Source organism: Pundamilia nyererei, unplaced genomic scaffold, assembly GCF_000239375.1.
Source record: "Pundamilia nyererei isolate P.nyererei 1_Seehausen unplaced genomic scaffold, PunNye1.0 scaffold00103, whole genome shotgun sequence".
Classification (NCBI taxonomy): domain Eukaryota; kingdom Metazoa; phylum Chordata; class Actinopteri; order Cichliformes; family Cichlidae; genus Pundamilia; species Pundamilia nyererei.
The window spans coordinates 79,611-103,893 of NW_005187504.1; the positions used below are offsets into that span (position 1 = coordinate 79,611).

General features: G+C 39.1%; 1 protein-coding gene across 1 annotated transcript in view; it reads right to left on the reverse strand.

Annotated features, from left to right (window-relative positions):
• Positions 1–24,283, reverse strand: part of LOC102204021 (vasoactive intestinal polypeptide receptor 2) — a 66,582-nt gene that overhangs the window by 30,712 nt on the left and 11,587 nt on the right. The window contains exons 2-3 of the mRNA XM_005740729.1: positions 11,683–11,788; positions 1,117–1,230 (exon numbers count right to left, since the gene is read on the reverse strand). Coding sequence (XP_005740786.1) covers positions 1,117–1,230; positions 11,683–11,788 — 220 coding nt within the window. The remainder of the gene's footprint in view (positions 1–1,116; positions 1,231–11,682; positions 11,789–24,283) is intronic.

Here is a 24,283-nt window from a genome sequence, read left to right on the forward strand (position 1 = left end):
TTTTTTTCCCCGTTTTTTAAATTCTGTTTACTTAGTTAAACTAAACCTCTCGCGATGCTATAATTAGCAGTATGAAGGTGAGCTGCCTAAAATTAATGTAGACTAAAACTAAATAAAGAGTTTCTCTTTCAAAGTTGAATTCATGGCTTTCTCACTGGTTTCGTTTAAATGACAGAAAAAAAGTATTCGGTAACTCCAGGAAGGATGTCTTTACCATTTCAGTAAAACGTAATAACTGTAGGGTGTCTGTATCTGTCCCAGACAGGGGAAGCATCAGGGTGAGCTTTGGCTCCGAACAAGCCGCTGGGCGCTTGCATAATGTTTAGTCATCAATGTAAATCAGAGCACACTCAGAGCGGAAACCCAAACTGCCATCTGGTCACTGACTGGAAAATCTGATGGATTCAGGAGGGAATCCACTGACTGCACACATTCACACAACTGGGAGATGAACAATGTCAAACAGGGACAGAGAGCCTTGAGTATTAATGCTGAACCCATCTGGTGAGTGACTTAAGTGCAGCTCTAGATAATGTGAAAAGTTATCTGCAGATATTTAAGCCTGGTATCATTATATCATTATATTACAGGAGCAGCCTCATAGAAAGTGAACAAATGGAGGAAGAAATTCTGTACAAAAAGAACAATTTTTAAAAGGTCTGCTTCTCTTCATGCTCCAAATTTCATTGTATGTTTTTTGTGTGAATGTTTTTGTAAAGCAGCTGCAAAACAAAAGTAATGGAGCAGAAGAATGCTCAAGTAATGTATAAACACATCAGTTTTTACTTTAACTCTGATGTCTGTGTTTTCATGGCAGTCCTTCAATGTAAGGGGAGATTAGGAACAAATTGTTACCCATACACTCTAATGACAAAATTGACCTCAGTAAGACTGAAGTGTACACTCACAGAAATCATAACAATGGTTTAAGTGAGTTACTGCATTCCAGTGTTATGTTAATATAAGACTATAGTCATGTGATCAGCAGTTTAGGCAAATAGCTACCAAAATTTGAACTTTTAAATGTCATTTTCCCTCAACTTATTTATCTGCGGAAACACAAAAACATCAGTTAAAGAGATCCTTTACATTCATTTATGAATTAACCGTACTCACCATCTCTGCCAAACACAGTCCTGAGGACTCGAGGGCAGGGGATGGTCACGGTCTCTCCAAACTCCGCTCGCTCCCAGCATGCTATGCTGTCCCAGTCTCCTTTGCATCCGAGGCCTGTGAACGGTGGGTAGTTAGGTATACAAAGATTATTGTAATGTGTCAGATAACGGTATAAAGTTATAAGCTTTACTGCCATTGGTTGGCTGTACTGCATAAACTGATGAGAAAGAAAATTAACTGAGAGATCAAGGAGGCTTGGAGACAGTCTTATCCAGGACAAACTCATTTCTAAAATCTGACCAATACTCAGGTGTAGACCCATTAAGTCGACTACAGATAGGTAGACAAACTGAGTCGTCACCATTGCATAAACATGTTGGTGTTTCAGCCGGATTTGTTAAGAAACACTGGTAGACATACAGACCACAATACTGGAGGGATACTGGGGTATTCCCAGACCAGCCAAGAGATGCAATGCTTCCAGGATGTCCTGGGTCTTCCCCAGGGAATCCTTCTTCCAAATGGACATGCCATGAGGTGCCCAGTCAGACCTTCAAGCTACATCAGCAACAGCTCTACTCTGAGCGCCTCCAAAATAACCAAGTTCCTCCCATTTTCTCAAAAAGTGAGTTTATACACCCTGAAGCTCATTTCCACAGCTTGCATCTGCAATCTGTCACAACCAACAAGGTGAGGCTGCAAATGCAGAGTGATTTGTCACTCAGCTCATGCAGCTTTGTCTGCATAATCGGTCAAGTCAGTCTCCCACTCTGGAATATCTCTCCAAGCTCTTAAGCGTGAGCCTTAATGGGTGTGAAAGTGCTGATGGCAAACTGAGCAGTCATATCGGCTTTTTAGCAACAGATGAATGGAGACGGTGTGCTTATTAAACGCACACCTCCTCCTCACCACCCCGGCTAAACATCCATGCTGCATGAGCATCACACACACACACACACACACCTTTTAATACAATAACATATTAAATCTGTTTAATCTGTCTTATTAACTTGTTTGTGTGACTAGAGGGGGTGGATATGAGCTTCTACAGAAATAATCCTCCTCTTCTCCCCGATTGAGTGCACCTCTGTAAACACCTTCATCCACAGTGAAACAAGACAGAAAGAACATGAAAATTTGAAGCTCACAATTTTCAATTTGTTTTTTCTTTTCATATTATTTCCTGTTTCTCATGTTGCATTTCCCTGTTCCATGCTCACTTTCATATTGGTTTTATTTTTTTCTGTATTGCATTTAATCCTTTCCTTTGATTCTTTATTTCTTGCTATGCAGTCATCTTTGAGTCTATTCTACATTTATTTTCTGTCTTTAATTGTCTTATTGTCACATGCGTTTCCTGTTTTACTTCCCCTGTCTTTTCCTTATCTGTTTTATTGTTATGTTATTGCAGCATATCATACAATATTTATTTATCCTTCTTGCCTTCATGTCATATTATGACTTTCTCTTTGTGCAATTGTCCGTTTCCTGTTAAAAGACTCACTTTTTCTTATGTGTTATTAACTTCTATATTATAAAGGTTTAAAACTCCAGAGATGGGAAGGTTTTAAGGTATCTGTACTCTACTTGATTATTTTATATAGTATTTTACTGACATTACTTTGGTCCTTATCATACAACTGTCGTAAAAGAGAGATCAAAGAAACATATTCAAATGAAAAATCATATAATTTATGCACCTGTACCATACGCAGGGATTCAAGTGCATCAGAATCATCCAGAACAGCATTGGAGGTGCAGAATAAGTTGTAGGTGTGGCACAATCTAGCTACCTAGAAGAAAAGGTAAAATCAAACACCTTCAATGTGAACAGAAACCAGAGCTCGTTTTCTTCTTTTTTGCTCTATTTTTCTCTCCTGGTGTTCAATGTAACACACATTCAAGCTGAAAACATTCAGTCTAATCAGAAATTAATGTGAAGGAAGTTTCTTGCCCCTTAATATTTTATTAAGCGACTAGGAATTTATTAAAGAATTATTATTATTAACATAGAAAGTAAAGGTTCAGCAGTCCAAAATACTTGGCGGAAGAGCTGCTTTTTGATGAATCAGTATCAGGGTTTTTTTTAACGCTGTTCTTTTACTTTAGTGATGAATGTTTGTACTGTAGCCACCTCTGCTGAACGCATGCCCTGGTCTCCCGTGTATGGGTCCTTGATTCTGAAATGGTTACGTTTCCTTCCTTTGTGAATTTGGCCTAGCTTCCAAATGTAGGAACCAAAGCTTATTCTTGTCAAGACCTCTCTGTAAATAATCTGCAAGACGAAAATGCTAAATTCAGACACCATCCTTCCTTTAGAGTACTAAAAAGAGGAACAGCCAGGGGGTGGAGGGGGTGACGGTGAGAAGAAAAGTCGTAAAAGACGGGAAATAACAGACAGAGAGAGCAAAAGAGGGCAAAAAAGGAGAGATGAAAGAGTGAGAGAACAAATATCTTTGGGTAAAATGGCTCAAACACAGATTTGAACTCATTGGTGCATGAAGAAAACTCCATCTACCCGCTAAGTGATCCATCCTTTCTCTGAGCGCTTTCATAAAAACACATCAGAGGACCAGTTTTTAAGTGACCAGGCGGCAAAAGCACAGCAGTACACATCTGGAGGGATGTCGTCTTTCTCTGCTTTATGGTCTTTTTTTTTTAAATTTCCCAGTCAGTACAAAGTAAAGGGTGACTGAGCCTTTTGGATTTCATGCAGTGAGTTTTTAAAAGTGACTTATGTATAAGTGGGTAAATATATTCCATTAACCTCCTTCAGTTACGGACATGTTTTGAAGGAAAACTTTACTAAAACTCCATTTTTGCTTCAATTTGACATGCAAAAGTTTCCAAATACTCGTAAATGTCAGAGTTGGTTGGCACTTTATTTCAGACAATTTTGACACAAATGATGTGTTCGGTGGTGGCCAAGTCAGTGAGGGATCACAACATGACATTATAGACTTTGTGATTTCAAGCTGCCCCTGATGAAAAATGACCAGCGTGAAAGAATCTGTCATATCTTTGGTTTAGCATTCAAACCCACAAGCTCAAGTTGACTTAGAAGAGGTTTGAAGTTGCCCATCTAAAGACTGAGTGTCAAAAAATGAATATGGTTGAAAATATAAATCAAACTTGCTGTTGTATCCAAGTTTATTTGATTCATGCTGCACAGTGTGGCTTGCAATAAACTTGCTGAATTCAAAGTGCCTGAGGAGTACTTTGCACAGTTTTCCATATTTTCCATATTTCATATTTGATACATACAGTTTTGTTTTAATTTGTCAACTGGTTCAATAAACTATTTTATTTCATGTGGCAGTTTGTTTAATGAAGGCGGCTGAGGCTGAAACAACCTGAAACAAACTGTGTCTGGTGATTGGTCACTGCAGCACACACAGTAAAAGGCTCATTGCCCCAGGGTGGAGGTCTGAGCAAAAATAAGACCCTTTCTATTCCTTCTATAAAGCTCCTCCCATTCTGACGTTTGAAACATTTTAAAAATCGACACATGCAAATGGACACTTTGCAATAACGTACACTTGCAACAGTCCTCATTATTACTACAGTTTTACTTATAATCGGTTCTTTGTTATCACTTAGATGATTTAAGGATACATGTAAGCAAAAGCAGCATATGAAACTAAAACAAGAAGTATGAAAAAATAGTCATAACTCTGGAAATGGTCTTCTTTTTTCATGCCTCGTTCTTTAGAGAGGTCGTCACAGCGGCTATATCTGCATAGCTGATGCCCACCATGATACTGCCATCCCCATTTATGCAGACTTGGGACCAGCAGTGGCTCATGTCCCCCAGCTGACACAGCCACCCATGTTTGCTGACCAGGTTGAGTGGAAGTAACCCAAAAATAGGCTAACTAACGCTGAGGATAGACACTAAATATGATGACAGACAGAGGGCAATCATGTGTATTACAGTATATATTATTGAAATGTTATTTAAGGGATCAGCATAGACCTCAGAATCAAATTAAACTTAAGGTCCATTTAGGAACATTTTTGCTACTTTTAAAGGTCAAATGTGAGATTCTTGGTTTTCACCAGGGCTGAGCGAGTTAAATGTCAACTGTTTTGTGTCAAAACATTAGCGGGGCTACAGCATCAGATAAGATCCTGAGAGATTAGTTATAATAAAACTGCTCTCCCCAGCAGATTTGACCCCGCAGAGGTTTTCAGCCGTGTTAAATCTTTGTTCTCGTTCGTGTCATTGAGCTTTAATTAACACAGCAGGAGCGTCCAAACTCACATCACAGATGAGGAAAGTCAGACTCGTCAATGCTGTGCAAACTGTTTTGGGCTTGAACATAACAAAATAATATTTTTATGAGCTTTTCATAGACAAACTGTACATTATGCATGCAGACTTTTGTGCATTTTAGACATAGATGCGTAGTTTAAACTTTAATGATGGAAAGGGAAAGTTTGCTCAAGATTTTCTGGCTAATAGAAACATCACTGGAGACGTTTCAAATGTGCTTCTGTTGGATCTGGTGACTTTCACTGAGAAGATGGTACACTGTGGTCATAAGGGATGGACATCAACACGCAGGTAGGCTATGGTGTTGGTACTTAGGGGCTCAAAGTATGTCAAGAAAAGCAAAAAAAAGCGGTGGAGATTGATTGCGTTACACCACCACAAGCCTGTCTCTTTAGTACAAGGCGGGAGGCCTCCATACTTTCATGCTGTTTACAGAAAATTCTAATAGTACTATTCGAAAGTCGCAGCACAAATTGAGACTCATGGGATCAGGAAATATTACCTTATATTGTCCAGTTCGGCTGATTCTTTACGAACCGTAGCCTCAGTTTCTCATTTCTTAGCAGACAAGACTGCCCGTGTCAGCGATTACCCAGTGACAATCGGTGCGGTCTTTTGCTGCTGCTTCAAGGATCAATGTGTTGCACATTCAGAGATGCTCTTCTGCAAACTTTGGTTGTAGCAAGTGGTTGTTTGAGTAATTTTGCATTCCTATCAGCTCAAAGCAGTCCTTCTCTTACAGCTGATAAAGTATTTTTGCCACTTACCTGAAAGTTTCTATTTTTTGGAGGATTCTTAGTAAAGCCTAGTGACAGTTGTGCTGGAAAATCATAACATATCAACAGTTCTTTAATACTCGGACCAGCCCATCTTTCAAGTCACTTACATCACCTTTATAGCCCTTTCTTATGCTTGTTTTGAACTTCATCAGCTTGTCTTGACCATGTCTTCATACCTACATCTGTTGAGTCGCTGCCATGTGATTGTCTGATTAGACATTTGCATTAATGAGCAGAAGAACAGGTGTACCTAACAAAATGGTCAGTAAGTGTATGTGTGATGTCGGCATCATTCCTCGTATACTTGCTTGCACTTTCCCAGTGGAGGGGATCTTGATGCATTCTCAATCATCCAGGAAAGTAAATCTCCAAAAGTTGATTCTGTTCATTTGGACGTTGCATTTTGTGACGTCCAGATGAACAGAATCAACTTTTGGAGATTCCCCAGTGGAGGATTGAAAAGAATACCCATCGGATTATTATTCTTATTCTATTAAGACATTTCATGACTCGAGGAAGTAACAATATTGGGCTTTTTTTTTTTTTTATAAATAGCAGCATAAACCTAGCTTAGGTTCTTCACAAAAATGTTCACCTGTTGCTACAGAATCAAACCATTTTTAAATGTAATAAAATGATCCTGCCATTTTAAATGACACATGCAGAGTTGATGTTTATTATTGTTTAAAAAACATCATTATATACAGGATGTAATGAGACTGGATGAGAGTGCCACCCCTGCTCCATGCATTAGAGTTACACTGTTGCAATATGATATTATATAAATTGCATTTAAATAAATTGTACACAATATAAAACAGGTAGCTATACCACATGTATCCCTGCCCACGGCTATTGCACGAATCATGGTATTGGCATGTGAAGTGACATATTGCATAAAATATAATAAAACATTATAGAGAGGAGTGACATGTACGTTAAACATGTGGCAGGGGAGGTGAGAGCAGACTGAACAATACTCTGGGATCTAGAGAAGTAGAATTTTGTCTCGGACAGAGGCAAGAGGACAGCCAATTATTTTTTTAGTCCATATCGATGACCTTCTGTAGACCTTTTTTTAGTCACCACTGAGCATCCAGCATACCACAGCACACCACAATGTGAGGCAGTATGTTAAGACACTTCCTACTGTGGAGCGGTTAAAGGTCACCAGAGCTTTACTTCAGGATTCTGAGAAAGTGTAAGAGTTGCTGCGCCTGCAGACCAGGAGAGACTGTCTGTTCTGCAGATTTCCAGGAATTCAAATCTGTGGTCCACGCAGTCTAAATTTATCAAGATGGGGAGGGGGACTATCCTGCAGCTGAGTTCTTTTATTTGTTTATTTATTTATTTTAATTTTTGGTCAGCTTATGGACCTCCTCTCTCTAAGCAGACTAAAGGAGGAGTCGGACTAATATTGATATACTTCAAAATTTGAAACACGTGTGCTACAAATGTTCCGATGTTAATGGTACTGTATATTATTATAACATCTGGCACGATTTGCATAGAAACTACTCACTCAGAACATTAAAATACATCACCAGATTTACAATGTTGTATTGAGTATGTCCCAGCTGAGGTTCAAACACATAAACTGTCTCCATCTGTTTACATTTTTGACTGCGGTGGCCGGATGACTGATGATTCGACTTTTTCACTATCCCTCACTATGTTTCATGTGGCTCAGGGGCGAAGAGGTTAGAGATTTTTATATCACCAACTCTCACTCCAGTATTTCTCATTATTTTTATGTAAAAGTGGTGGATTTTTCTTTATGGATCATTAAAAACGCTTACTTTACACTTAGTTTAGTTCAACAAAAATATATAATCAAAAGCTCTTTAAAGGCTTTTCTCTTCAATTTTCTCCCGACTCCTTTCTGTTTTGTACTTTCTGAGCTGTGAACTTCATCAGAGGACCACATTCGGTGTATTTTCTGTGGTAATTAGCCTCTTTTGCAGATGGGCACGTAGGAAGATAAAGTCTGGGTGAGACTAATCAGCTATTTTGAAAGCATAAGTCAACATTTGGGAAAACTGCTGAGCTGCTTTTATATGCAATGATGAAAAGAGAACAGAACTGTTAGCCTGGCCATGTCCAAAGTGAGGTCATCAAGGCAGAAGTCTTTGTACACAACCACAGAGGACTTCAAAGGAAATCAATGCGTGAAAGAACTGAAGACTTTCAGCTTTAAATCAAGGGGTATTACAAAAGTTTTGCAGTTTAATTCTTAGCTACCAGTCAGTGTTGTGTACATATCCAAAACAGAGGCTTGTTCTCAGTCAGTTCAAAAAATTTTCAAACCTGCTCCTCTTGACAGCACTATTATTAAAGACCACCAGAAGCAATATCTTACAATCTTCAGACAAGAGACCCGACCAAACCTTGAGGTAAGATTATTTTGTCACATCAATAAAAGTCAAACTTGTGTTGTAAATGATAAACAACAGCGTCCTGCAGGATCCTTGGCAGAAAAACTTACACACAAACTCATGTAATCAAATGATAATAAATTAATAGCAAGTCTGGGTTTCAGAAGAGCGCTTGGGTGTTTTTGGGGAAAATGTTTTTGAAGAAAATGCCTCGTTGCTGTCACAAATCACCCCTGACACTCGTCTCCGCCCTGCTCCACTCTCGTCTTCACCTCTCTCGTGAACTGTCTGTTGCTTCAGATGTTTTTTCCCCAAGCGTTTAAACCTTCTCTATGTTCTACTCTTTGCACGTTTACCTATCTCAGTCTAATTTCAGGGTGTCAAAGCGTGGCCCACAGGCTAATGGTGGCACTTGTTAATATATTATTATAGTAAAAGATTTACTACTGTGTTTAACTCTAAGGATCAAGAATAAAGAAGCGTTTCTCTTTTGTTGAACCACCACAGCAGCTCCCTGAGCAACAGACGCCCATGGTTATCATCCTCTGGGCTAAATCTGGTCATTGCATGCATCAGCCTCTGTGGATTCAATTACTGTGTTAAAATTTTCCTCAAAACAGAAATTAAAGATATTTCATATGGGAAACTGCCCGTAAAACAAAACTTTATTCAACAGTGAGATTAATAATCATTACAATCAGGACCTGTCAGGGGTAAGTCTCTGTTTTCTTTTTTGTTTTGTTTGATTCAAGTTTAGATGGATAGTTGGCCATTTCAACACTATAATTGAACCCGCAGGCACTGAGGCTGCAGACACTTAACTAAATTAATTTATTTAAGTTAAATTTTAGGTAGCACAATGTGCCACTGGAAGAAAATCAGCCCTTACAAAAAAAAAGATTATTTGTCATTTTTATTTTAGATCACAAAGTAACCCAAAAGTTTGAGCAGCAGTCTATACTTCAGGATAACAGGCTAAATTTGTGATTCGTTTTTTTCCTGAATTTGGCAGAAACAATCACACATCTGTCGTGATTTAATTCAGGAATGATTTCGTGTGAATCCATTCCCAGCTGCAGAGATTGCACAGATTTTCAGTGCACTCGGTGAAAGCTAAGTGACCTTTACGAAAGCTTTTCGTGTTGTGTAGAAAACATGGCTGGACAGAAGACAAAATATAGGCTTAAACTGCGTTATGAGATCTAATCATGTTCTCACGTGGTGTGATTACATGTACACACTGTATGCAGGGTCCTTCATGCTTTTGCATATCAGCCTTCAGACTGCAGGATTTACTTTTGCAAATGTTTTCTCTTTATCTGAGCCTATTTCAGTGGAACAAAAAGCAAAACTTCAACTTTATAAAAAGAAAATGAATAATTATAAAAGTTCATTTGAAAGTTTGACTCAAAGCAAACACTAAATTACTGATAACCCAATAGCTAAATGCCTGAGGGATTTCCTTCTAAGGACCGCCAGGAGAACTGCTGTACTAAACGCTGCATTGGAGCTGGAGTTGTTCAACTACAAAACAAGAGATACACTGTATAAGTAGCTGAAAGATATCAATGATATGAATAACTTTTGCAAGTGGAACCCGGTTAGCTTACAAATAAGGAAAGGAAGGACAGGAAATTAGCTGGTTAGCAATAATTTTAGTTTCATGATAAGAATGAAGGAATTTATCACAACTAAAGCTATTTAATCAATCCTGGGCAAAAAATCAAAAATATAAAATACAAATAAATTCCAAACAGTGACGTTGCCACAGCTCTTTAACATTTATACCAATCATTAAGCTGCGAATACTCGCTGCAGCAAGAAGTGTCGCCAACAGGCAAAACCTCAGTATTAGCACTTGTATAGAAGAAAATGTTTCCTATACCAGTCAAAACCTGAATCAAAGAAATAAGAGCTGCCACTACATGAAAGCACAGTTTGCACCAGCAGATGTGACTTCAGTTTCTGTGTCCTCACCATTCAAGAGGGCAAACGCGGCAAAAATAATTGTCCCAGAAAACAATCTTGGAAATCGTGCCAGAGGTCAAATAGACCAAAAGATTCCCCCCATCACTTTTTCCTAATAACGTTTCCTTCACTTTGAAAACCTTCATAAAGAAAGGAAAGGAGAAATTTATAAAGACTTAGGGAGGAAAATGCAGTGCACCAAGACTTTACTTAGACAAGGCTCTTTGATGTGACAGTGAATGTTCTTGATGAGGGTCTGCTATGCTGAAACTTTGTCCCAAGTATAAATTACAAAGAGCACATCAGAAACTTAACTCCATCGGCTATGATGCTGTTTGATATCACTCACATACAGAGGACAGCCTGTAAAAATAACATTTTACTTGTAATGTTAAAGAAAAGTCTATAAAACAAGATGAAATGCTTGTCACATTCTCATCCCGTCTGCTGACATTTCCTCTTCCCACAGGAGACATGATCCAGTATAACTCCTGCCTTTTAATTAATGACAGTCTTAAAGGCTGGGCAGTATAGCAATGTGCAAAACTAATGCAAAGTGAGTTATGATAAACCTTACATTCATGCTGACCATCTTAAAATAGATCATAATCTTTATAAAGCTTATTTATATAAGCTTTTAAGCTTATATAAGCTGATTTTATTACAGCAGCATGACACTCATAGTTCACCTTTGGGTTTATCAGCCTTTCACTGAAGGTTCATAACCTATCAGGATGTCATGGCTTATAAAACAGAAAACACTGTTAATTAACATCTACACAATTTGTGCTGCTTCCCATGAATTATCTCATTTTCTTTCCTTTAGTATTTAGAGACTCGCTCTGCAGAGTGAAAGCTTTCCACAGCCACAGGTGTTAGCAAACCGGTGTGCATGAATGAATACGCAGGATAATTAGATCAGTTGCACCAGATGTTGATCCCTAATGCAGTCAGCACAATGGATGATCGAGGGAGCTAATTTTGGTATTTCCTCAAACACCTGTTGTCGGGGAAAAGGCAACGTTAGCATGAGCCGTGGAGCCACAACGGCCACGTTAATGCTTGAAACAAGCCAGATTTAAAGATTCTGTCCAGCTACACAAAGTTTTTCCAAGTTACTGTTAGAAGATATCTGGTTTCTAACAGTTGTGCTTTGAGTGATTGTGACCTTTATAGCTGCTGTTGGCCTGCTTCTCCCTCAGCTTCTTTATGCACTCGGCCTGGTCTCTCTCCACCTCCAGCAGGAAGTTACAGGTTGGATGTCGGCCGTCAACCTGCAGTGGAAGCAATAAAAAGAATACAAATTGTAGATTAAATATTTAGGCTATGTCAACCTTAAAACAGTGTGAAGGAGAGTGTGAAGGAAATCAGGTGTCCATATCAACAAAGATGAAAACTGCTATACACTGTCTTTAACACATTTTCTTACACACGTAGCCACATCTATATTAGCAGCTACCAAGGTACATTTTGGAATTTATTTGCATTTTCTTTTTACATCCATCTGACAGAATAATGCTTTAATGGCAGACAATCCCCTCATGTCCACTGTGCACGTGCAAGCAAGCTCCTGCATATACACAATCCAGATCTGCTGCTGCTTAAGATAAGACACTTGTAAGTAAAACTACAAGGAGCAATGAGGACTCTGGCACCTTGGTATACGTCACGCTCAGACACGCTGTGGTTGAGGAGAAATGCCAGCGGATCGTGTTGCAGTAGAGGCATCTCATGCAATCACTTTAATGAAATTTAATTGACTGTGGAATAAATGAGTTATTTATCACTTTGTGTTCTCATTAGGTGGCTCTGGAGAATTTCCAGTTATTATTTGTCATATTGCTTCATATCATGTCTGAAACCCTCAATGAAAATGTTATGCAGTAAATCTTTGTATTGTCAGCAAACAGAACTTCCTGTTGTCACTAGGTGGCACCACGACTATGACTAAAGGCCAATTAGTTTGTCTCCTTAGTTTTCGCAGTTTTGCATTGTCAGCATAGCTGGACTGGCCATACTGGATGGCCATAGCTGTATCACTGATTTTTTGTGATACAGCTATGCACCAGTGATACAGTAGTATCACTGATTTTTCGTTTTTACAGGTCTAAACAATGGAAGGTTTGTCCAGATGCTGGCCGATGTGTAAAAATAACTCAGTTGTTTGGTGGTGGCTATGGCGGCGCTTCCACAGAGGCCAGCAGGTGGATGAGGGAAAGGGGAGGCAGGAGGAGCAGAGACCCGAGGCGGCCGCCGGTCCGAGCGTCAGGTTTACCGAAATTATGACCTGCAGTCTATCTGGGTCAGATATAAACCAAGTTTAGGTGCAGTTTATTTTCGTTGTGCTGACTTCTTACAGTCAGTTACAATAACTCGTACTGCGTACTAGCTAGCATGACGGAGTTTCTATACAGCTGGGCAGGTGCTATGATGTTACTGATAGTGAACTTTATTTAATTCATAAGGTTAGTTAGTAGAGTTGCCAACCGTCCCGTACAAACATAATCGTCCCGCATTCAGAGAAAATATTAACTAACTATTAACCCAATTAATTGGGTCCTCCTACTACCACTCCTGCCTACACACAGCCTTCACATAACATATTAAGATCTGAACTTTATTTAGATTACTTTTAAGGTGGACGTGATCAACCTGTGAGGAGTACATCAAAGGATTGCTACAACTGTCGCACATAGAGAGTTTGTGGCAAATCAGATAAGGCGGTAAGTTGTTGGTGGCTTTGATCAAACTGCTCGGATCAGTGGATTAAAGTGTAAAAACTGTCATTTCATTAAATATCATCATACAGCGTTTATACCAGGACCAGATTGGACAATGTATGTCTGAATCACAGCAAATTTTGTGCTGAATAATCAGAGGTCCCAGAGATGTTTCTGTACATTGTGGGACGTTACATGTGTGTACATGTGTACCAAATTTCAATTCAAAGTATGTTTCTCAGGCATATTTTACAACCCCCTTGTGCAAAACCCATGAAATGCATGAATATCACCAGACCTGATATGTGTGCAAAATTTCATGATTTGAGGCCATGGTTATGCACTCACAAAAATGGTAAATAGCCTGTATTTGTATAGCGCTTTACAAAAATAACCAAAACTAAAAGAACAATGACCATAATGACCATTAGCAGATTGTATGAATGACTTACGTTTCTGAAATAATTCTGCAAACTTCTCACTTAAAATTAGTTTTACTGCAAAAACACCAAGAGAAGTGTGCAAAAGAGAATGATTTATTACATTAAGGAAACAATAGTCCATCCATCTATTTTCCTAACTGTTTATCCAGTGCAGCGTTGCAATGGGCCTGGACCAGCAAAAATCCACCGTAACATAAAATAGGATGGTAGCGTAAACTCTATGTGCAGAGTTCAGAAGACAGTCATTTTACAACACTGCCAAAAACTGATATTATTCCAAACCATCTGCAACATTTATTTTACACAATGTGTTTGCATTTTTCTTCACGTTCGTTAGAGATGGATGAAAGTGTTATAAGCTCATACACAGAGGAGAGCGAGGGTTATGATAGACAGATGAACAGAAGGTCAAGATAAGCTGCTTAAACCAACCAGCCAGCACTCCCTCTCTTAATATTTGTGTGTGTTTAAACAGAGGAGAGGCACATGAATCAACAGCACGTAAATCCTGAGGAGGAAATTGTGATCGAGCCAAACGGCACATGACAAATGAATAACCATCTTCTATATTTTAAGTCATAATAGCACCTGTAATCAAACATGTTCTGCACTGTGTCTGTGTCTGATCTGATTTCAGTAGTATCACTGACTCATGTAAACTCCACAGCCTCGTTACTGCAGTTACACAAGTAAAGTTCTTGCATCAACAACACAGAAAAACTACCATTAACAATTAATTTGTTGCTTTTACTGAATCAGCACAAATTAAACACTTTAAATTTTAACACTTATGCAAAGTTTTATTCATATCACTTTGAATATAGATTTACCTCAGAGTAAAATATCCAATTCAAGTATTTTACGACTACCTGTCATTTCTCTAATTTTGCTCTTTAATAGGATCAACAGTTTTTAAACAGCTCCCAATGTTCTGTCCATCACTCAGTCAAAATCTCCCATAGAGGCTGCAGCTTTTTATCCCCTGGCATGAAGCAAGGCTGGGCATCATCCAGACAGCACACACAAGCATGCACACAGACTTACACAACTATGAGCCTGAAGTGGCAGCTGAACTGCGATTTGACGCATCAAACACAGAATATTATCCAAATGTGAGCAATAGATTATTATTCAAAAACAAACTCAGAGATCCTCAAAAGTCTCCTGTCAAACCAAATTAGCTGAGATGAACGCAGCTAAAAATGAACGTGGGAATGACGGACGTGCTTCAGAAAGTTGTCGGTAATGTGACTAAAACCAAACACTTCATTTACTGGACAAAGGGTGAGGTCAAACACACAGAAACATTTGATATGTATGTAAAGGTGGAAACCAATAAAAGTTATACAAAACATAGTAAACGCTTGAGTATTCCCATCAGCATGCACTATTTTTGTCTTTGACAGATCTTACACCTCATGAATGAACAAATATACCAGAAAACACACAAATAGAAAGTCTTAGCTTAGCAGATGAGCTTGGGTGAAAGACTGAAAGTTGAGGCACACAACGATGTGTGCCACTGGTAAAGTTTCTGGGCTGCCTTTCCTCATAACAGCCATCCCTCAAGATTTTCTCCATTTAAAGCAATGCATTATTAGGGATTGTAACATCGAGTCCTTTTACTGAATCAGCAGACAGTTCAAAAACATTCCCACACCACTCGTGCTGATGAGTCCAAAAAAGGAAGAAAAAAGTCCATGAGTGACGAAACCTTTAACATTTTTTATTTCACTACGTATCTTTGAAATGTTTTTATATTACATAAAGCACTTTGGCAAGAAAATCCAAATCCAACATTATGTTAATTTTGTAAATCATGGTTCCATGTAAACACACAATCAAGCAGGATATGATGAAAGGTGAGGCTAGCTTGTAGTGTCTCTCAGTTCATCAGTAAGCTCTATATTACAGCAGGTTATTTAATCATTCCTAATACCAACATGGCAACAGTGACAAGGCTCAGCCTGAAGCTTCTAACTAATGGGTGATATCAGGCAGCACATCATTTCCTTTTTCATCAGAGCCTTTTTGCTTGCCAGCAGTTGTTTAGGTAATGGATAAACTCTAAGAAAAGGATATACACCAGACTGAACTGTTGTTACAGCAGCCAGCAAAACTGTCACCTATTTACATCTGAAAAAAAATGATTTTATGTCCAGATGGAGACATGGTTTTGGTTTGGTCTTCTTCGGTTTGTCTCTCACACACTCAGGTAAGTCGATTTATGTCAGGTGTTGCTTTAATGTGCTCCAACCAGAACCGCTTCTTCTTCCATTTTAGTCTGCTAACTCTTTTCTCTCTGCTTTTTCATCTTGTGACCTTCATTGCAGGGCATGTCAAATCCAATAGCACACCATTTGCTCACTCACTTACTCAGCAGGCCGGAAAGTATACAACAACTAGACAGTGCGACACAAAGAAGTCGAATTAATGAGTTTACCGTGATGAAGATACAGCAGAGTCTGGACATGCTGGGCAGCCAGACACAGAAAACAATATGTGCACGTGGTTTAACATTTCTAACCTCACATAGACCCATGGTGTGTTATCTTCAAAAGTTTGCAGCATTTTTTTTTTATTTCTTTAGGATAAACTAAAAAGAAATTAGAAAACACCCAGGGTTTGAAAAAAGGGGCCAGTGCTCAAGTGTCTTAAACCTGCTTTTATCCTGTTTGTTGACACACATCTGCAGTAAATCACATTTTTTATTTTATTTTTTTCCTTTGATTTCCTTTCCTGCCTTTTTAAGACGTAAGTTACATTTAGTTCGTTTGTATCCCATTAGCCTTGTTTGCTAAAAGCACATATGCAAGCAGCATAAGAATAGGGGGAATCAGGAATAAAGAACCAGACTTAATACTGTTTTATCTTTGCAATTGATATCGATGCACCTACATCCACAAATTAAGCTTTGGGAACAAGGTCAGGTGTGACTGAGTAATCTCTCGCTAGCACACATGTTACTCTTCCTATGGAAAGTGAGAAATAAACTCCTCGTGTTTCCCTCGGTCTCTCTCGTCTCTCTGCCAGTGTGCAGAGCTTAACATACTTTTGTTGTAATTTTTGGTCCACTGCACACTAAGTGATTAGTGTTAAAGCCAGTGGATACATGCACTACACGAATCAAGTGCAACATAAGATAAGATAATGTGAGATAAAATTATTCCTCTAGAAGAAAATCAGCAGGAGAAAATTGATTTATCTAATACTGCATCAACAGGAGAAAATGTTAAACATCACAGTAAAACCCACTTCAGTAAAGTGTGCCAGCTATCTTTATTAACCTGATCACCCTGTGTGTGTGCATATAAAGTGTTGTCTTGCCTTTACCCTTTGTCATGATGTGTGATGTGTGTTATCCTGCCTGGTGTCGTCTCCTTCTGTTTCTTCTGTGACTTCTTCTGGTTTTGGCTTCATGTTTTAGACTTTATGCACTGGCGGCTGGCCTAAAAAACGTCTCTTCTTGTGTTAATTCACTTGCTTCCTGCATCTTATTATCCTGCACATTATGACAGTCCAGTTCTTTTGCTGATTAGTCCTCAACACAAAGCAGTCTATTTTTAGTGCTTATTAGTTTTCCTGGTATTTGAATGTCTGTAAGAAATCTCACGCCACCCATCTCGCTGCTGCGGTAATATGTCAATAAAAGCTCAAACTGAAAATGTAGTGCTGGTGGAGTGTGAACAAGGCAGGGAACTGGGTGCCAACTCATTAAATTGATTGGTTTCATTTTATATTATAAGTATCTTTGTCCTTTTAAGTATATTTCACTGAGGTAATGTTATGATTTAGCATTGTAAAACACTGAACTGAACTAAGCCCTGGTGACCTGTTTTGCGTCCACTAGTCTCACAGCAATCTCACAAATGTCTCATGAAATATTTGGTCTGGACCAAACGACACCACTATGGTAGCTAAAGCAAACACCACCTGTGTTATAGCAGATGCACTAATTGGTTCGACGAGAGCTGCTTCTCCACAAAGCCGCCTCCAGCATGATGCAGATCCAGAATCTACTCTAATCTGTAGATGATAATGACTAACCCAAGTTAGCCAAAGGAAATGCAAACAAGGGCATTACTCTTTCAACACACAGCTCTGCAAACAGCAAACAAATTGCTGAGGTAGTGTCTGAAATTTTCATAGGATATTTGATTTTTCTCCCACTGGTTTGATATTCTCTGGATTGTCTTAAATCTGCAGATCATGGTTGATGAACTTATTTTATTCAAGAGACAAAGACTTCTGTGCTTTTTGATGTTCTTTCAGCTAAAGGATCAACAAGAAAGTTCCAACAATACAAACAAGCACAAGGAAGTGTTTGAGTAAAAACCAAAAACCAAAAAAAGTAATGCAGAAACACTTCTGTATATAAGTTCTGGCATAAATGAATAGCAAAAAATAAATAAATAAATAACAGCAAGTGAATTTTTATTAAAAGTCTCCTTTTAGTTAATGGCAGAGCTATCTAAATGCTAATGAATCGGTCTTATCAGCTCTTTTTCCTAATGTGTTTTCGTGCTCTGGCTTCAATCAGCAGTGATGCACACCACTAGCTGGCCACCATCAAATGAGCTTTAGGAGATGATGATGCTGCCCTGAGTTTACCTTTACTCAATTTGATTTTATGGCAGAGGTTGGTCCCAAGAACGAGCGGTAAAAGAGCTGCAGTGACAAAGAAAAGAAAAGAAAACTAATGAAGTATGAGAAACTCCCAGAATCAGCAGCAGAAACTCCCCAGCAGGCTGTAAATACAGTGGGGGAAATAATTATTTGCTAAAAGTTTGCTCATTTGCATAAGAAATAAACACTCTCTAATTTCTTTGGTCGTTTCAATTCAACCAAATTTCAGAAAAAACACATTACATAAATGTTATAAAGCAATTTGCATGTCATTGCAAGCAAACATGACTTAGTACTCGGTGGAGAAACCCTTTCTGCAAGCACAGCAGTTGCACGTTTCTTGTAGTTGGTCAGCTGGTTTGCGCGTATCTCAGGGGGGATTTTGGACCACTCTTTACAGCAACTCTAAATCCGTTAGTTTTTTGGCAACTCAAGGTTTTAGCTTCCTTCACAGAAGGAAGAATATAGAACTGAGGTCTGAAAACTAGGTAATAAACCCCATGACGTCAATGAGCCTCTTCTTTAGTCACTTCTTTGCTGCCTTTTTGTGTTACTGTCATATAGGAAGAACCATGCATCATCTTTTCATTTTCAGGAGGTTCTTGCATGGTACATGGCCTCGTCCAATGGCTCCTTAAAGTCACCCTTCTCCCTTAGCAGAGAAAAACTCCAAAACATAATGTTTCCACCTCCATACTTGACTTTTGGGATGGTGTTCTTTGGATCATATTCAGCATGATTCTTCCTTCAAACACGTTGGGTCAAAAATGCCCTGAATTCAATTTTGGTTCATCTGACCACAGCCCTTTCTCCTACACCTTCTTTTAATAATTTAGATGCTTATTAAGCAAATTTAAGATCGGCCTGTACATATTTCTTCTTGTATGCCCTGCAAGATTTCAGTGCATTAGGGCATAATGTGTTGCTGATTGTGTAACTGCCTTCAGCTCATTAACAAGCTAGTGATCATTATCACCCAATGAAGTAAGATCCTCAAGGATGCCGAACAGAGGGTGACCGATGATCATTTTATATTTCTGCCACTTCAAAATAATAAAACCAGCAGTTGTCACTTACTCACCATCTTCTAGCCCTCTGCATGTCTACAGTCTTCTCCCTGACGCCCCTTGACAGCTGTTTGGCCTTTACCCGCGGTGCTGGAGAGGTTGGATTGGAAGAAATTGATTCTGTGGAGAAGTGTGCTTTATATGCAGCTTCATCTGTAATTGATTGATTGATTGATTGATTGATTGATTGATTGATCTGTGGAAACCAGAATTCTTCCTGGGTTGTAAGAATACAAATACTTATTTCAAAGGATGAAATGCAAATCAGTTTGCAACTTTTATGTAATTTGAGTTGTTTTTCTGGATCTTTGGTCGATCTGCTGTCTCACTTCATTAAATTTAAACTATGATAAAAATTAGAGACTTGTCATTTCTTCGTTAGTGAGCCACTTACAAACTCAGCAGGGTGATCAGATATTTATTTCCCCCACTACACTAACTACTAAACACAAGCAGAAAGTTAAGATGATTTAAAACAATGTACCAAGTGTGCTGTCACGTGACTCCTCCCTGTCCATTCTGGAACATGGAAACATGGAGGAAAATTCAAACAGTGAGCAAAATGTGCAACCCAAGCAGCTTGCACCAAATAACAATAACGTGTCTGTTGAATTGACATATATTTGGCTTTAGTAAAGACAACATTGAACAAAAAGATGAAAACAGAAAGCCCCATATTACCAAAGGTGATACCACCAGTTTGTGCCACACTTGGAGCACAATCGTGTAACAGAAAGAAATTATCCCAGCTTGTGAACTATGAGCCTGAAGTCTCAGAGTGAAAGTGTGATAAGCTCACAAAGGCCCTGTGGGACTTCCAGATACAGACTGGTGATGGCTAACCAAAAGGACATAGAAGTGATGGACGGATGGTTTCAAACCCGCTGTAACAGCACTGTGCATCAGGACTGTCCTTCATGCTGCTTCGGATGTCAAAAATAGCTTTTACTTACCTATATTCCTTTAACTTTTAAAATATTTTTCGCTTGGCAAATGTCTGCAACTAATGCCTAAATAAGTAGCAGTACAAGGGAAAAAAATCCTGAACTGATGATTACATGCCATTACGTCTTCAGATGGAGATGATTTATGTCCAAAGGACAGAAAATACGTAAGTGGGTACATTTTTACCGAAGAAGGTAGAAAAGGCGACAAAACTAAAAATGTCTTCAAAATAATCCTCATAAGTGTATTTCTGAAATCTACTGATGTATTGATGCACTCTCTCACCAACTGTGTGCTTTCTGTTAACGTCATGAAATAAAATAAAATAAAAAACCAGCAGCACAGTTTAAAAAGGTGAAAAGCTGAAGAACAAACTTAGCATTTGCCCTGATAATGTCAGGTGAAAAAGAACAAAAATGAGGACTGTTTAATTACTTATCACGTCTCTTTCACTCATCCCAAGCAGGAAATCATGTTTAAAACAGAAACGTCAAAAGGAAGAAAGATTTTTAAAGTCAGCTAGAACAAAAAAGCCTGGCTACTTCCTACACAAACTCAGACTTCTTCCTCACCAGGAGGGCAGCATCTCTTATCGCTGAAGCAATTCAAACAGCACTTTCATTAACTGTCTGATCCACAATCAACCTGACACCATTAAATGCAGCAGCCCTTATTATAGCTTCAATAAAGCTTAAATTATCTGTCAGTTCATCACTATGACAAAACCCTTTCATGCTGTCAAACTGTTTTCAAAATATTACATTGTTTCTGAAGACATTAATTGTTGCTTATTTATTCGTTGTGTATTGGTTGGCTGAGCGGAACATTGTTACCATCCCTCTTAAATAGCTACATGTCCTGAATATGCTGTCAGAACAGGTCTTACTTGGCCAGGAATAATCTCTAATAAGCCTTTCCACCTTAACAGTGTGGCTGCTACTGCCTAACCTAAACCAGGTTTTACGTCTCACCACCAAAAAACGGGAGCCTGTTTCAGAAAGTAAGCACCACAAGTCGACGAAAAGTTCAGAGCCACCGACAGCAAAGACCGACAAATGCTGAACACATATTCCGTCTGCCATCATTTTCTTTTCTCAGCTTCAGCCAGTGAAGGGAATATAATAATCAATTCTCAAATTGTGGGTTGGTTCTCAAAAGGCACCTGAGATAAAACCTGCTCTGAACCAGCAGCACTACAGTACTCAGACCCCAAGACATTAGCAGCAGATCTTTTACATCCTGCAGTCTCTCAACACTCTCTGCACACTTCATGGTTTGTTTCACCTCAGACTCAAGTTGAGATTCATCCCTGATAAACCAAACACATCCCGGGACCTTCACCTCTTTTTTAGTTTGGCTAGAACAATTTGATGAATGGACTGGTTCTTATATACTGTAGTGCTTTTCTACTCTACCCGAGCACTCAGAGTCTCATTCACCTCTCATTTACAAAAGCACATTTTTTCCCTATGCTTCAGAGCTTTCTATTTAACACACACACACATACACACTCTCATGGATGCATCGGAGAGCAACTCGGTGTTAGTACCTTGCCCATGGATATTTGGCATGCAGACTGGAGCAGCCAGGGATCGAACCTTGTGACCTGCTCTGCAGTCACCCCAGTCATCTCAGACACCATTACTTTACCAGTTAAAACACCTGAGACTGTGCTGCTGTATGACATGTTGCTGATACCTGAATCACATCTCTCACGTTAGCCTCGACTAACTGTGATATCAGACATTAACAAAACGAAAACCGCGTTTGTGTAACAGCTGCCCAAGATAGTCCTAAAACACCGTTCACAGTCCTTATCAGAGTCTCTGTGTTTGTGGCCAGCAAAGACTATTAAAAGAAAGGGTTCACGCAGTGCATCCAATTAAACAGATAGTGGAAAATGTTGGATTGTGGTTTCCCTTATCACAGTAATCACACTGCAGGGGAGACTCACAGCTCAGTCAAGCTTCTGCGTTTCTCATAGTTTACTTGATAACATCTCACAGTTACATGTGACATGGGAGCTTAATTTTAACATGAGTTGTGATAAGAAAACCAAATAGGTCTTGACTTCAGCAGCTTTTGCTAAAATCACATTATACAGTACAAATCTAACTGGGTCTGCTGAAGCTTCACAGCCTTGGTCACAGGCGCTCTGCAGGGCAGGTAGCACCAAAGAGGGAGCAGGCTCCCACTCATTTATTTCCAACTGCCCCAAATGTATGTTATATAAATAAAACAAGACCCTGTAAGAATCTGCAGAAATCACTGCTGACCTCTGATTTCACCCTGAAGCAAAGCTCCAACCAGGCTTCACCATCTGCTCCAGGGTTGCTCCGTCACTGTGATTTCAACGCCACTGCCACACGCAGCATTCTCACTCAGCTTTTTATCAGTTTTTATAGTAATACCAATGAACAAAGTGCTAATCTGGAATTTAAAAAAACATTTTCTCACATTGCTTTAGGTGTTAAGTACCTTTTTGCATTATCGTGCTGATGGAGTGCATTAGATACAATTAACTGACACTGTACATTATGTACACTCATATACAGCATGCATTAGGTCCCTCCAGTGATGCAGCAGTTAACACATTTGTTTGGTAAGTGCAAGCTTGTTGGTTCAATTCCAGGCAGAGACACAAATCTGCTTTAGGATCGTGTCAGAAAGGGCATCCTCAGTAAAACTGCCAAATCAAACTTGTGGAGCTTCTTACTGTGGTGACCATTTGTGGCAAAGGAGAAGCTGAAAGTAACTTTCTATACTGCGGTTTGTGCTATTAAATGTTATCCATCCATCTGTTTGTCTAGTTCAGGGGCCTGGCAGCTTATCCCAGCTTTCATTTGGCAAGAGGGCATACACCTTGGACAAGTCAAGAGACACACTGTGGCCAATCACCAATGAGCACCTCGTGCATGTCTATAGACTGTGGGAGGAAGCGAAAGCAACCAGAGTGAACCCACACAGACACGAGGAGGACGAGGAAAGACCCCAGAGATTTGTGACTTGGACCTTTAACTTTGAGTAGAAGTGACAGGCTTTGGATCCAGGCAACTAACAATGTGATCACATGATATGCACCAAATCTGTGAGGAGAACTGTGATTCAGACCATGGATTGCGATTCTGTTCTGATATTATCCTCTAATTGAGAGTATTACTGAGAACAAAAGCAGGGAAAAAATGTGTTTGGGACAATAAACAGTGTTGATCCTATTTAGTTCTATTTAACAGATGCTCTTATCCAGCCTGGTTTACAGTTGAATTTTAAATCAGATTTAAAAAAATAGACTGCAACGCTCACAGCGCAAAAGCAAGTGCGGGTCAAAAAAAGTGCAAGGCGAGACAAATAGTGCATTTCATATGCTGGTGTAGATTCAAGGTGATGCTTCACAGAGAAGGAAACAACCCAGCTTAAAGCAGGGGGAGGAATTACAGCACTATGCTTTTTCATAATGGGCTATGCCTCACTGCTCAGCTGTGGCCTAAATACAAAGACAACAAACAGTTCTCTACAATGAGATTAAAAGAAGGGTGAATCACTTCAAACGCCACTAAATTAAGGGTTTTCTGACCATATTAATTGTTTGAGATAAATTTTGAAGAATCGTCTGAGGGATCAAAAAGAGCAGAAAAGACTTTCTGTTATCTCAGGTTTTCCAACTACTGTTCCACTGAATGTAAAATGTTGCATTTTGCTGATTTTTAAAAGAAAAAGAAATAAAACTATGACAGAGACCTTCCGACTTGAACCTTAGTCAGAGACACTGAACAGAAGGGGTGGACAAATGAATAAACCAAACAGAGAACAAATTTCTGGCAAAACACAACCTCACATCAAACGCACATAGTCTGTGTCTTCTAAAACTTTCACTGTTTCTTAAGTCATTTTTGTGCTTTGTAAAGTCTTTCCAGCTACTACCCAGTATTAATATTTTCCCCTCTTTGTAGCGCGCTATGAATATGAAA